The sequence below is a fragment of the Oryzias melastigma genome, linkage group LG10 (assembly GCF_002922805.2).
Source record: "Oryzias melastigma strain HK-1 linkage group LG10, ASM292280v2, whole genome shotgun sequence".
Lineage (NCBI taxonomy): Eukaryota > Metazoa > Chordata > Actinopteri > Beloniformes > Adrianichthyidae > Oryzias > Oryzias melastigma.
The window spans coordinates 21539455-21551155 of NC_050521.1; the positions used below are offsets into that span (position 1 = coordinate 21539455).

Consider the following 11701-nt stretch of genomic DNA (forward strand, 5'->3'; position numbering starts at 1 on the left):
TGACCTCTGAATAAGGGTTTGATGCACCAACCACTAAAAAATAAATAAATAAAATCATAACCTCTCTTCTATGTTGGGTTATTACCTGATTGCAGTTCTTAACAATAAATTTGTATTAAAAAAAATAGAATGAAAACTATTTTTTTCTGCTTTTAAGTGCAAAGTATCAGTATTGAGTTAGACTTTAATGCCCCCACAGTTTAAAATTTGTAACATTTTTCGATTGTGTGTCAAATAGAGTATATTTAGGCGCTGATTCATTCAGACACTGATAACAAAATCTGATTAATCAAAATTACATCAGAAAAAAAACTGCACTTTGTTTTGATGTTTCACATTTTGCTCTAATCTGTGAAATGATTACAAAGTGTTTTAGTATAATTTTAAAAATTGATTAAGATTAAATTAATCTGTGAAGTTGTAGCATTTAGTGAAGCAAGTCCTGTAAAAATCTCACATTTAAAAGGCTGGCAGTGGAAAATGATTGATCGCAAGAACAGCTGTTTTTTTTTCCATTACACTCCGTCAAACTATGTAGCTTTACTAAGGAAACAAGCTTAAGGGAGCATGAGATTGTGCATCTAGACGGAGCCATAATGACACAACAGCAACTAAAAAACAACAGCAAACACGATGATAAATGACTCCTATGAACAAAATTGGCACTTCTGTTAACTAATACTATTTTAGAGCCTTTTTTTTATAGAAAATCTTCACATTGGCTGTTTTTAACAACAAACATATTAAGGGTTAAAATGAATAAAATGAACAAAAATTTAAAGTTATTTTTCTATTTTATCAAAAACGTAAAAGAAAATTATGACATTTTACTTCGTCTCTTATATATATTATATATTAAAGTCTGAAATGACAAAGAATTAATTGAAAATTTAAACAATTGATCTAAAAAGTCACATTCCTCTGTGTGATATTTTAACCACAAAACCCTAAAAATAAGTAAAGTAAAAAACACCAAAACAAGGTAGATTTAGGTTTATAAATGTTCAAAAGTCTGACATTTTTATAAAAAATAATGGGAAAATAATTTAAAGGTACATTTAATTTAAAAAAAAAAATGTTATGACTACTTTTGGAAGATTAAAAACAAAAAGCTAAATATTACCTATAAATAAACCAGATTATAATTGTCAAATTTTAGCCTTGTGAAAATATAATGAAACTTCAAATGCTTTATTTTACTCTTTTATAAAAGTTGTCCATGTAAAAGGCATAATCTCTGATTAATAAAAACAAATCTGACATCATTTTTCCACTCTTTTATTGACAAACTGGAGATCATTCTTCATTCCTAAAAGCAAAAGTACATTTTAAATCTGTATTTGTGGTTTATTTAAGGATTCAGGAAATGGGTCTGTAGAAATGTGTTGTATTTGACTCCACAGTGGAAAAGTCCCGATATAAATTCAACAAAAATAGAGATTTACTTGGAGTTCCTCAGATCACAGAGGAAGATAATAATTACATCCATGACAAAAAGCAGCAGCACTATTCCGTCTTTTAGAGTTTATGAGCTGAATTTTCCGCTGATATTAAATGAATGACTTGCACATGTAAACGGCATGAAACACAAACTGAAAGTGAATCTATCAGTGATTTCTGACGTTTCTTTCCTGTAAGAGCGCCGACGCTTTGATGCAGCTGCTGCTACATGTGGATGCTTCCTGCACAAATGCAACCAGCGTGGGCAGAACGCCAGATAACGGGACGTTTAGGAGTCCCGGTGCTCAGCAGTCGTGTCTCTCCTCAGCTGCGCGTGCTGTACAGGTCTTCATCTTCCGGGCTGGACTGGCCGAAGTCCATGAGAGCCGGGTCTGGCTTGAAACTGGAGCCCTCTGGAGGGAAGCAGGAGAAACAACACGGCGTCTCACTTACATGACCAGAAAGATCAGCTGAGAGCAGCAGAGCGTCTCCGGAGTGTTCTTAGATGACCGAACCGTCTAATGAGCGCTAAATAAAACCGGATCAAGCTACACAGTCCTGTAAATCAGCCTTCATTCATACATTTATCGCCCATTCACTGCAGTCGGTGTGGACTTTTTTAAGCCCACAGGCTCAGGGGAAATGTCCCCCAACAATTACCCGACAATCATCCTTTGCTAATTACAGCAGCTGTATATGAGCAAACCTTGAACCTCCTATTTAATGTTGCTGCAGAGCCTCATATTAGCTGCACTTAATGGATATAAACGTGCAGTTGCTTGACTGAGTGCAGCCATCGTTCCGTGGATGTACTTCAGGTAGAAAGCAGTCTGCATTGTGCGGGTTCAGATCCTTAAAGTGCAACTTTTGATCAAAAGTTTTCCCAGAGGTCTTTTAATTACGATTGTGGCGTTTTTAGCCAACATTAAAAATGATTTTTAGGACATAGTTTCTGCAGAGCTGCAGTAGTTCATTAGAAATTCGCCTCTGAGTTGTGGGCGGGATTAGTGGTGCAGAGTAACCCCGCCCCCTTGCCATCACTTTTGCTAAGAGCGTGGAGCAGGGAGCTTTTGGCTTTTTATGTCACAAATACTCTCCTTTTTCAATCTCCATTTGTAAATCTTTCCTGTTTTACAACTATTTAAATACAGAAATACAATTTTAAGATTAATTTTTATTTATTTACGTTCTCCGTCATCGAAAAGATGCCACAAGAACCCTAAAAAGACCATTTTCATCGGAGTGGCTCTTTAAGGTTCTTGAAAATAAGCTGTGCTCTTTGGAACTAAGAGGATTACAAAATGTCCATGAAGCTCTGAGAGTTCTAACGTAGATTTGACCAACATGCCTCATATCTGCTCCACTGGACGGACATGTTGAAATATGGAAGCCAAATCAGCACCTCCAACTATTTCCTGATCCATCGTCTTTGTTACCTGACTGAAAAAAGGAATTCTCAAGTCCTGGTCTCCCAACTCCCTCTACTCCTCCTGCTGCTGCTCACCTGGTTCAGGTGTGTTCAGTCAGCAGCTCTTCCCTCCCTGTTTTCCAGTTCTTTCATTTTCTCACATTCTGACCCACTCCAATGAAAATGAATGCTCTTGTAGCATTTTCTTCATGATGGAGGATAAATATACAACAATTCAAGATTAAAACTGAGTTTCTGAGTATTTCTTTATTTGAATCATGCTAGATCAGAAGCAGATGTAAACCAGAAGTTTGAACAAGTTTGGGTTCGTGACGCAGCAGCTGCCACGATGCATCTACCTACAGACAAACGGGTCCATGTACGTCTTCGTTTTCCTCGTCTGAGCCGTTATCTGGCTCCAGTATTACTGTTTTTTTTACTTCGCTAATGCTAGCTTGGGCATTGAGGCGCTTCAAGCTAGCAGGAGAGAGTGTAAACAGAGGGCTGATGGGAAGTTGGAGGAGGCTAACTTCTGCACCAGCTCAACTCAGAGGCTGCTCTGCAGCAAACATCTCTTCAAAAGACGAGACAAGTTTTTGATTTTGGCTCAAAACTGCATAAATCACGATTAAAAAAACACTGGGAATGAGTTCTGAAGAGGTTTGAGGTGATTTTGTGTTTGTTTAGAAGTACATGTGATATCAAAGAAAACAAAAAGGAAGTTGTTGTGGTACCTGTGCTGTTTTCTGTGGCCGGCTGCTGAGCGGGTGACTGCTGCGGCTCTAACTCGGCTACAGGCTCGGATGAATCAACGCCAGGTTCTGTGGAGGATGCATGAATGCAACAACAAATTGAGAGGCAGTTTATTGTGAGTTCCTATAAAGTTTTTTAAATGTTGTTACTAAAATGTCGAAGACATTCGATACCTGATGGCACATCTGAAGGTGTGACTGCAGGAGGAGGTGTGGACTCGTCATCTGCAGAGGTTTCTATGGAAGACTCAACTGGAGCATTCTCAGTTTGTGAGGAACCTGTGGACTCCACCGATGATTCGACGGAAACTTGTTTTCCCTCCTCGCTTCTCGCAGGAGCTGCCGATTCATCAGTGGGAGGAGAGGGTTGCGTCTCTTCAGGTAAAGAATCCCCTAAAGAAGCTGCACGGGGACGAAGACCTCCATCGTCATCACCAATCGTTGTGGGTAACAAGAGACGGAGAGGCGAGAATCGATGTCTGACAGGAACGTACCTGAGCTGGGCTCTGTTGGGGGCTGATGGGTGGATATTTCTGACGGTTCCTCCTCTGTCGTGACGGGAGCGACGGGCTCATCGGGGGCAGGAGGAGACACGTCGGTGACGGCAGGACTCTGGGATGAAGATGGGTTTGGTTCTGTAGCTGCCTAAATAATCAACATTTAGATTAAAAATACATGTTTTTTTATTAAAAATGCCGTTATCCCATGAATAAAGCACATTCAGCTCACTGAAGGTAAGAGTTTTCATAAAAGTATAAAAATAGCGACACAATAAGCTGATTCCAGCACATTGAATAAACCAAACGGAGTTTCTTTGGGGAGAAAACATTCATTGAGAAAAGAGTTTCCATTATTTGGGCTAAAGGGTTTGTTTTAATCACACTCTAAAACACCTTTCTTTTTTTTGGCTGATTTAATTCACTTGTTTGCTTATTCAAATGAATGCCTGACAACCTGTGGCTGCGGAGCGAGGATCTCCGTGGAAACCGGCTTCTTGGAGGCGAGCAGCGAGGACGCGGCGGCGCTGCTCCACCGCCCCGCGGCGTACACCTTCCTTCCCGTCACCTTGGGAGCGCGAGAGAAGGCTGTTCGTAATCGGGATGAGGAGACTTTTGGGCGCAAAGCAAAAGGGTTGTTACCTTGAGCGCTGTCACGGCTTGGGCGGGGTAGCACACCGACGCTGCGGCGCTCATCAAGCCCAGAGGAACAGCTAACCTCTTAAAACGAGAGCCTGAAATACGAGATTAACACAAAAACAACATTCATGGATGCGTTTGTAAATCCTGTAAAGATGTTTCGAACAGATATTATTAGGAGAAGATTTATTTTTGGCTTTTTGCAGATAATAGTCTAAATGAAGTTCTAAAGAACCAATCAGATACCAGATCAAAGGAGTTCAAACCCCTTTGATCATCTTTGATTCTATTTTAAATGAGTGTTTTAATTATAATTATGCAGTTTTTTTGTCTAAATCAAAAAAATGTTAATTTTTTTGGACTTAATTAATCAGAAATTCACCTCTGAGTTGTGGGCGGGACTGTTGGCACGGAACAACCCCGCCCCCTTTCCCCTTGGAGCAGACATATCTGAGTAACAAAAACTATAATTTTTATCTACTCGATTTGAATAAAGAAATTCTCATAAATGGAATTTTGATCATAATTTTCTTGATTTCATTTTAAAAAAATGCCCCAAACACATGATAAAAACACGCTTTTCATCGGAGAATCAACCTTCTATGAAGATCTATGACTTACTCTACAACAGAAACAGAGTTAGTACTATCGAACGGAAGGACAAAACTTTCTGATGTGGTGCGCAGCTTCTAAGTTAAAAACAAGATAACTGCAACCGCAGAGGCTGCTCTTCGACTTCTCAGCAGACGATAAACTGCAGACTGCTGCTGCAGGATTTGATCAGCAGCTTTCACACACATTCCTGCCTTAAGTCCAAATATAATTTATTATTTTAGGGCACTAAGTAAAATAATATTTAGTCTAAAAAGAAGAAAATATTCACCCTGAAAAAAAAGAAAAAACAAATACTAGATATTCTGCCTTAATTTCAAATATTACTTTAAGAAACTATAAATAAATCAACAGGATTCTTATTTCCTTTATTTAAATTTTTCTTTTTCCAGAAAACGAGCCTCAAATTCCTCCTTAGATGCAAACGGGAAACGAGCGTACAGGAAATATTCAGAAATAGTGGTTTAACGTGCGTTGAGCTCTTGGAGTGGGAAGTTATCGTCTCAAAAACTCGTTTTGTTCTTGTAATTAGCTAAAGTGGTTTCGGTAAAGATGCATTTGCATAATGATGCAGCCTGCAAAAGGAAAACTGATCATATCAACAAAACAAAAAAATGTGGGAAGAAACGTCGACAGAAATGAATCGCTAGTTTTCAATCATGAGAAACATCCGTTTTTTTTTTCCGTACTCTGAACATTAAAAATGTTGTAGGAAAATTAAGAAAAACGTTCAGACGCTCTCAAATGACATCCGCTGATTTCAGTCAGATTAGTGGAAACATTACAACACTTTTAAAAAAACATTTTTAATTGTAATGTTTTTGTGTTCTTCTATTTCCTGTTTTATTTATGTTTAATCCTCGGAGTACCAGTCTTGAATAAATTAAATAAAATACCAGATTTGACAGGAACTGTGTTTCTATAAATAGTCTGTTTTGTTGGTAAAATTTCCTGCTCAGATTTTTTTGGACTCAAAAACACAAATTTGCAAAGGAAACTGAGTTGTTTAATGACTCAAAATGCGGCTGTGGTGTCAAATCTGAATGTGATGTAAACACTTCTGTGTTTATTACTTCACCCTTTAATAAACTACAGATCATTAGTGTTTATATTTATAGATAATCCATCACTTTTCTCATATTGCTGCCCTCAAACTGTAATGTGTATGTTAAATTAATGTCTAATTTCTAGTGAAGTTGAGCATAAATCTGGAGTGACAAAAGTACCAAAGAATTTCTGGAAGACAAACCCTCAATTTTATTCAGTTTAGTCCACAGAAAGGAAAATATTGGGCATTAAGCTAAAAAATATAAAGAACTTGAGGCCTGTGTTTCTCAGAAAGATTAAAACAAATGCTGCTTCATAAAGGAAGAATAAAAAAAAAGTTTTTCATTAACAAGACAGATGTGTGAAAAAAACGGATCTAGTTTTACTTTTTAGTAAGAGGGAAAAATAAAATCAGTTTTTGAGTTTGTGAAGTCTGGCTGAAAATTTGAGTCAGAAATTTGAGATAAAATGGTTTTTAAATATATAATATATATTTTTAGTGGTACTTTTTATTATTTTTTAAAGCTTTTTGATAATGCTGATTTAAAAAAATAATAATTTTGGATGTTTCCGGTTTACAGAAGAGATAGTGACGAAAATCTTACTCAGAACTTAACAAGTTAATGTAATAGATTTAATTTTTTCAATTAAATCCTCCCAACTCTGGCTGTAAATCTAGTAGACAAACCAAAAAAAGTACATATTTCATCAGTTTGGCGTAAAAGTTCTCTGAAAATGATATTTTTGCATCTTTTTTCCTCTTAAAAATCACTAAAAAACTTTTTTTTTGTGTTTTTTTGGATCCAAACCGTTTACCTTTCCGAGCCAGGAACATGCCGAGCAGACCGGCCATGGTGATGGTTCCAAACCTGGGTAGAAACCCTGGAGGAGGGTCTATCAAGTAGTAGTACACATCTAAATAAGAAGTAAAAAAAAAAACAGTGAAAATGCAGCCACACCCAACATTTGACCCCCCTTTTTTCTATTTTTTAGCTGCCACTAACAATAGCAGCTAAATTTAAACAGTAGGGGTCATGGGTGATGTAGCAGAGAAACTCTTGATCTGGTTCAACAACACAAACAGGGCGATCGCCCACGCAGTTATTTTAGAGCGTCAGTCCGAAGCAATGTGAGGAAATGCGTATGCACGAGTGAAACTTCCAACTCCCTCGTCTTTCGCTCACCTTCTCCTCCGTGGTAGATATTCACGCTTCCGTTTTTCACAAACACACAGGCATCCTGCAGGGAAAAGAAACACACTCAAACCACAACAAAAAGCCACAAAGAACGCAGCTTTTTAAGCATAAAAACAGACACGTTTGACTCATTTGTTTTTTTTCTCTCCTTCAGTTGAAGAGAATCAAACTGTCAAATCTTAATGCTGAAAACCCCACAGCTGTGAAACTCTCTGCAACAGCTCCATTTCCTGTCAGCTTCTGAGGTGCTCTGCACTCCTGAGACTGCACTTAGCACTTGCAACTAACAGGATTGTAGAAACCGCAGGCGACAGGAGCAAAAGTTGAAGATCCGACTCTGCAGGTGCGAGATAAAAAAGCCTGCCTGCATGTTTTTACCCTCTCAGACCCGTTTCTACTCAAACTAAAGTGGTTTTCCGTTTGTACCAAAGTGTAGTACAGGATGTGTGTGACGTTTACGAGCTTCTCTTTATCACCGTGTGCACTTTAAGATAGTAAAACGTGAATACCTTTACAGCCTGGACCAGCGGCACGACGCTCTCTCTGGTTACGGTGACGCCCCTCTCTATCAGTCCTGGACTCTCTGCAACAAAAGTAGCTGGAGCGGAGTCTGGCAGGGGGGTGTAGATGTTCAACTGGAGGCACAAGCACAACAACTTAGCAGTCTGACAGTTCACTTGTGCAGAAAGTACAGGAAAAGCGTACCTTTGACCGAGACACCAGCCCATCGGCGGGCTCTCCGTTCACCGTGTACACGCGAATGGAAGCGATTCCCAGCACCGTCGGGACGGCCACCTTCACCACCTAAACCAAATCAGAGTTGAAGCGTCTTTATGTCAGATTTGAAATCACAGCTGAAAGTCTCCTGACTCATGGGGGACTTTCAGCAAAGCCACAGATCAGGGGCGTCTGTGATGGGGGGGCACGTCATATCCTCCAATCAGAACGAAGCTAAAGTTGTGTCATATTCTCTGCACTTTTTCTTTAGAGTAACTTCTTCTTTTCCTTTCGGCTTTTCCCTTCAGGGGTCGCCACAGCGAATCAGTTTCCTCCATCTAAGCCTGTCTTCAGCATCCTCCACTCTAACACCAGCCACCTTCATGTCTTCATTCACTGCATCCATAAACCTCCTCTTTGGTCTTCCTCTAGACCTCTTTCCTGGTAGCTCTAGACTCAGCATCCTTCTACCAATATATTCACTGTCTCTCCTCTGAACATGTCCAAACCATCTCAGTCTGGCCTCTCTGACTTTATCTCCAAAACCTCTAACATGTGCTGTCCCTCTGATGTATTCATTCCTGATCCTATCCATCCTGGTCACTCCCAAAGAGAACCTCAGCATCTTCATCTCTGCTACCTCCAGCTCTGCTTCCTGTCTTTTCTTCAGTCCCACTGTTTCTAGTCCAAACAACATGGCTGGTCTCACCACAGTCTTGTACACCTTTCCTTTCATTTGTGCTGAAACTCTTCTGTCACACATCACACCTGACACTTTTCTCCACCCATTCCAACCTGCTTGCACTCTCCTCTTCACTTCTTTTCCACACTCTCCATTACTCTGTACTGTTGACCCTAAATACTTAAACTCCTCCCCCTTCTTTATCTCTTCTCCCTGTAACCTCACTCTTCCACTCTGGTTCCTCTCATTCACACACATGTACTCTGTCTTACTGCGGCTAACCTTCATTCCTCTCCTTTCCAGGGCAAACCTCCACCTCTCTAACTCCACCTCCACCTGTTCCCTGCTCTCACTACAAATCACAATATCATCTGCAAACATCATAGTCCATGGTGATTCCTGTCTAACCTCATCCGTCAGTCTGTCCATCACCATTGCAAACAGGAAGGGGCTCAGAGCTGATCCCTGATGTAATCCCACCTCCACCTTGACGCTTGCCCTGCCATTGTCACACGCCTCTGGCTGTGTCTCAATGACACAAAGCTGTCTCTGCATCTATCACATGGCTCTGGCTCCATCAATTCATTCATTCATTCATCCTCTAGCTGCTCCGGAGGGACCTTGAGACATTCCAAGACCTCTCCTTTCCAGAGCAAACCTCTACCTCTCTAGATGTTCCTCCACCGGCTCCCACAATGTCATCTGCAAACATCTTGATCCAAATAGATTCCCTTCTAACCTCATCTGTCAGTCTGCCCTTCACTGCAGCAAACAACAAGCAGCTCAAAGATGATCCTACAAGCGCATCTCAACACTGTTTAATAGGGGCCACGTGGTTGCTGGAGCCTATCCAAGTTACCTAACCACAAGTCCTCTTTTATTAAAAAAAACGCAACTCCTTCTGACCCTATTTGTTCTTCTCCAGAAACATCTTCAAAGCTTAAGTTCAATCCGTGGTTCTCCTCTGACTTTAGCAGTGAGCATTTACTCTTCCATGTGTTAGTGAACATTTTACACATGCAAAAAAATAATGCTATAATCTAATCAAACTTTATTTATAAAAGGACTTTACATACAACATCAAAGTGCTTTATCGTAATATAAACACATTATTTACCCTTTAAAAAATTAGTACACTTGAAGTTTATGTTATTAAGTATACTTGTCTGCAAGTATAAGTAGGTTTATAGCAAGTAGCATTTACTTATAGTGAAGGAAGTGTAAAAAAAACTGTATACTTATTTAAACTAATTTGGAAAAGTTTTAGTTCATAATATTTTGATAGTTTATAAAAATTTAACTAAAGTATATTGCCTCAACTTTAGTAGAAATTAAATGTACTTGTAGTACAGTTAAATACGCTTTATTGTGCAAAAGATATTCACATCGTCAGCATTTTTCTTCAAAACTACACCATGCATTCAAACTCTATTGTAGAACAAAGTTGAAAACATGCTAAATAATATGCATAAGACAATTGTGCATTGAAATTAATGTTTTGGGAGATAAATCATCAATACGTGAACTCTAGCGATACTTTCTCATGTGTAATGTCGTCTCTGGTGTGCATATTGCTATTTTAGAGTCATTCTGGGTATGTATTAACTCATAACATGACTTAAATCTGTTTGTAAAAGTGACACGTGAAAAGAAACAACTTCAGCTGAGAGCAGAAGGTTTTAATCATGATTCAGGAAAGCTGAGCTAACGCTATTTTAGCATAGCGTGGACAGGCCGTTCATGAGTCCGTGGACCTTCCTGGAAAACTTTGATTATAAACAAAAGCAGCATAGTCACTGTAAAAATAAATAATGTTAAACCAGAATGTACAGCTCGGTTGAAATGAAAATATCAAAACATTCACCTTGGCCGCCATGACAGCACTCCGCCGCCCTCCCTCTTTTTTCTTCTTCTGTTCTGCCAGGTCTCGCGCAGCTTCCATCTGCTGGAATCGTAACACACTACTGCCATCTAGCGGATTGATGAGAAACCTACAGCTTTCTCGTGTCTTCTTCTTCAAATACCTTTCCGGTTGGCTACAGTATACACCATTTCTCGTGTCTGTTTCTGAACTCATCAATTTTTTTACAGGCTCCATGTTGAGAATAATAGATATGGAGCAATAGATAAGGTTGAATTGAGGAATAGAAAGGCAGTTGGTCCTGAAACATACATGTGAACAAGGGATGTAATTTATCAACAGAATCGATTTATATTCCTACGATTCAACCATATCAATTCATTGAATCAACCTATAAAACTATATTTTTTCCCAAAATGAAAATAATTGATTACATTGATATTGGAAAATACCATTTTGAGGTTATAATATAACTTAAAATTGACTGAGGGGAATTTTTGGCTATGAAGGTGTCCTGGATCAATTTTAGGTCAGTGAATCGGACCATTCAAAAGGAACCTATATCAACTCAAATCAGCAGCCACAAATTATGATACAAATCAAATCAAAGTTAAAATAAATCGTTACACCCCTACCATGAAGGCAACTCTACTGCCACCCCCCCTACCATGAAGGCATGGTAGGGGGGGTGGCAGTAGAGTTTCCGGGCTGTTTAACAAGATCTTGGAGGGTGAAAAGATGCCAAAGAAATGGAGGAGATGTGTCCTGGTGTCCATTTTTAAGAATAACGAAGATGAACAAAGTTGCAGAAGCTAAAGAGGAATAAAGCTGGCGAATCACACAATGAACA

General features: G+C 39.2%; 1 protein-coding gene across 1 annotated transcript; it reads right to left on the reverse strand.

Moving 5' to 3' along the window:
* Nucleotides 1–1262: 1262 nt before the first annotated feature.
* apool (apolipoprotein O-like) lies at nt 1263–10988 on the reverse strand. The gene is made up of 11 exons (XM_024284199.2): nt 10855–10988; nt 8297–8395; nt 8101–8226; nt 7580–7634; nt 7212–7310; nt 4740–4831; nt 4555–4665; nt 4095–4245; nt 3775–4002; nt 3583–3669; nt 1263–1853 (listed from the first exon to the last, which is right to left on the reverse strand). The coding sequence occupies exons 1-11, from the start codon at nt 10930–10932 to the stop codon at nt 1765–1767; spliced, it is 1215 nt and encodes a 404-aa protein (XP_024139967.1). The 5' UTR covers nt 10933–10988; the 3' UTR covers nt 1263–1764.
* Between the last annotated feature and the right edge of the window lie 713 nt (nt 10989–11701).

What these genes read in the sequence shown, in the direction of transcription:
- apool (XM_024284199.2), bottom strand. Translation starts at nt 10,932, where the DNA reads ATGGAAGCTGCGCGAGACCTGGCAGAACAGAAGAAGAAAAAAGAGGGA. An exon ending in TATCTACCACGGAGGAGAAG is followed by an intron (nt 7,311 to 7,579) that starts GTGAGCGAAAGA and finishes CTTCTTATTTAG; the next exon opens with ATGTGTACTACTACTTGATA. An exon ending in TCCTCGCTCCGCAGCCACAG is followed by an intron (nt 4,246 to 4,554) that starts GTTGTCAGGCAT and finishes TTGATTATTTAG; the next exon opens with GCAGCTACAGAACCAAACCC.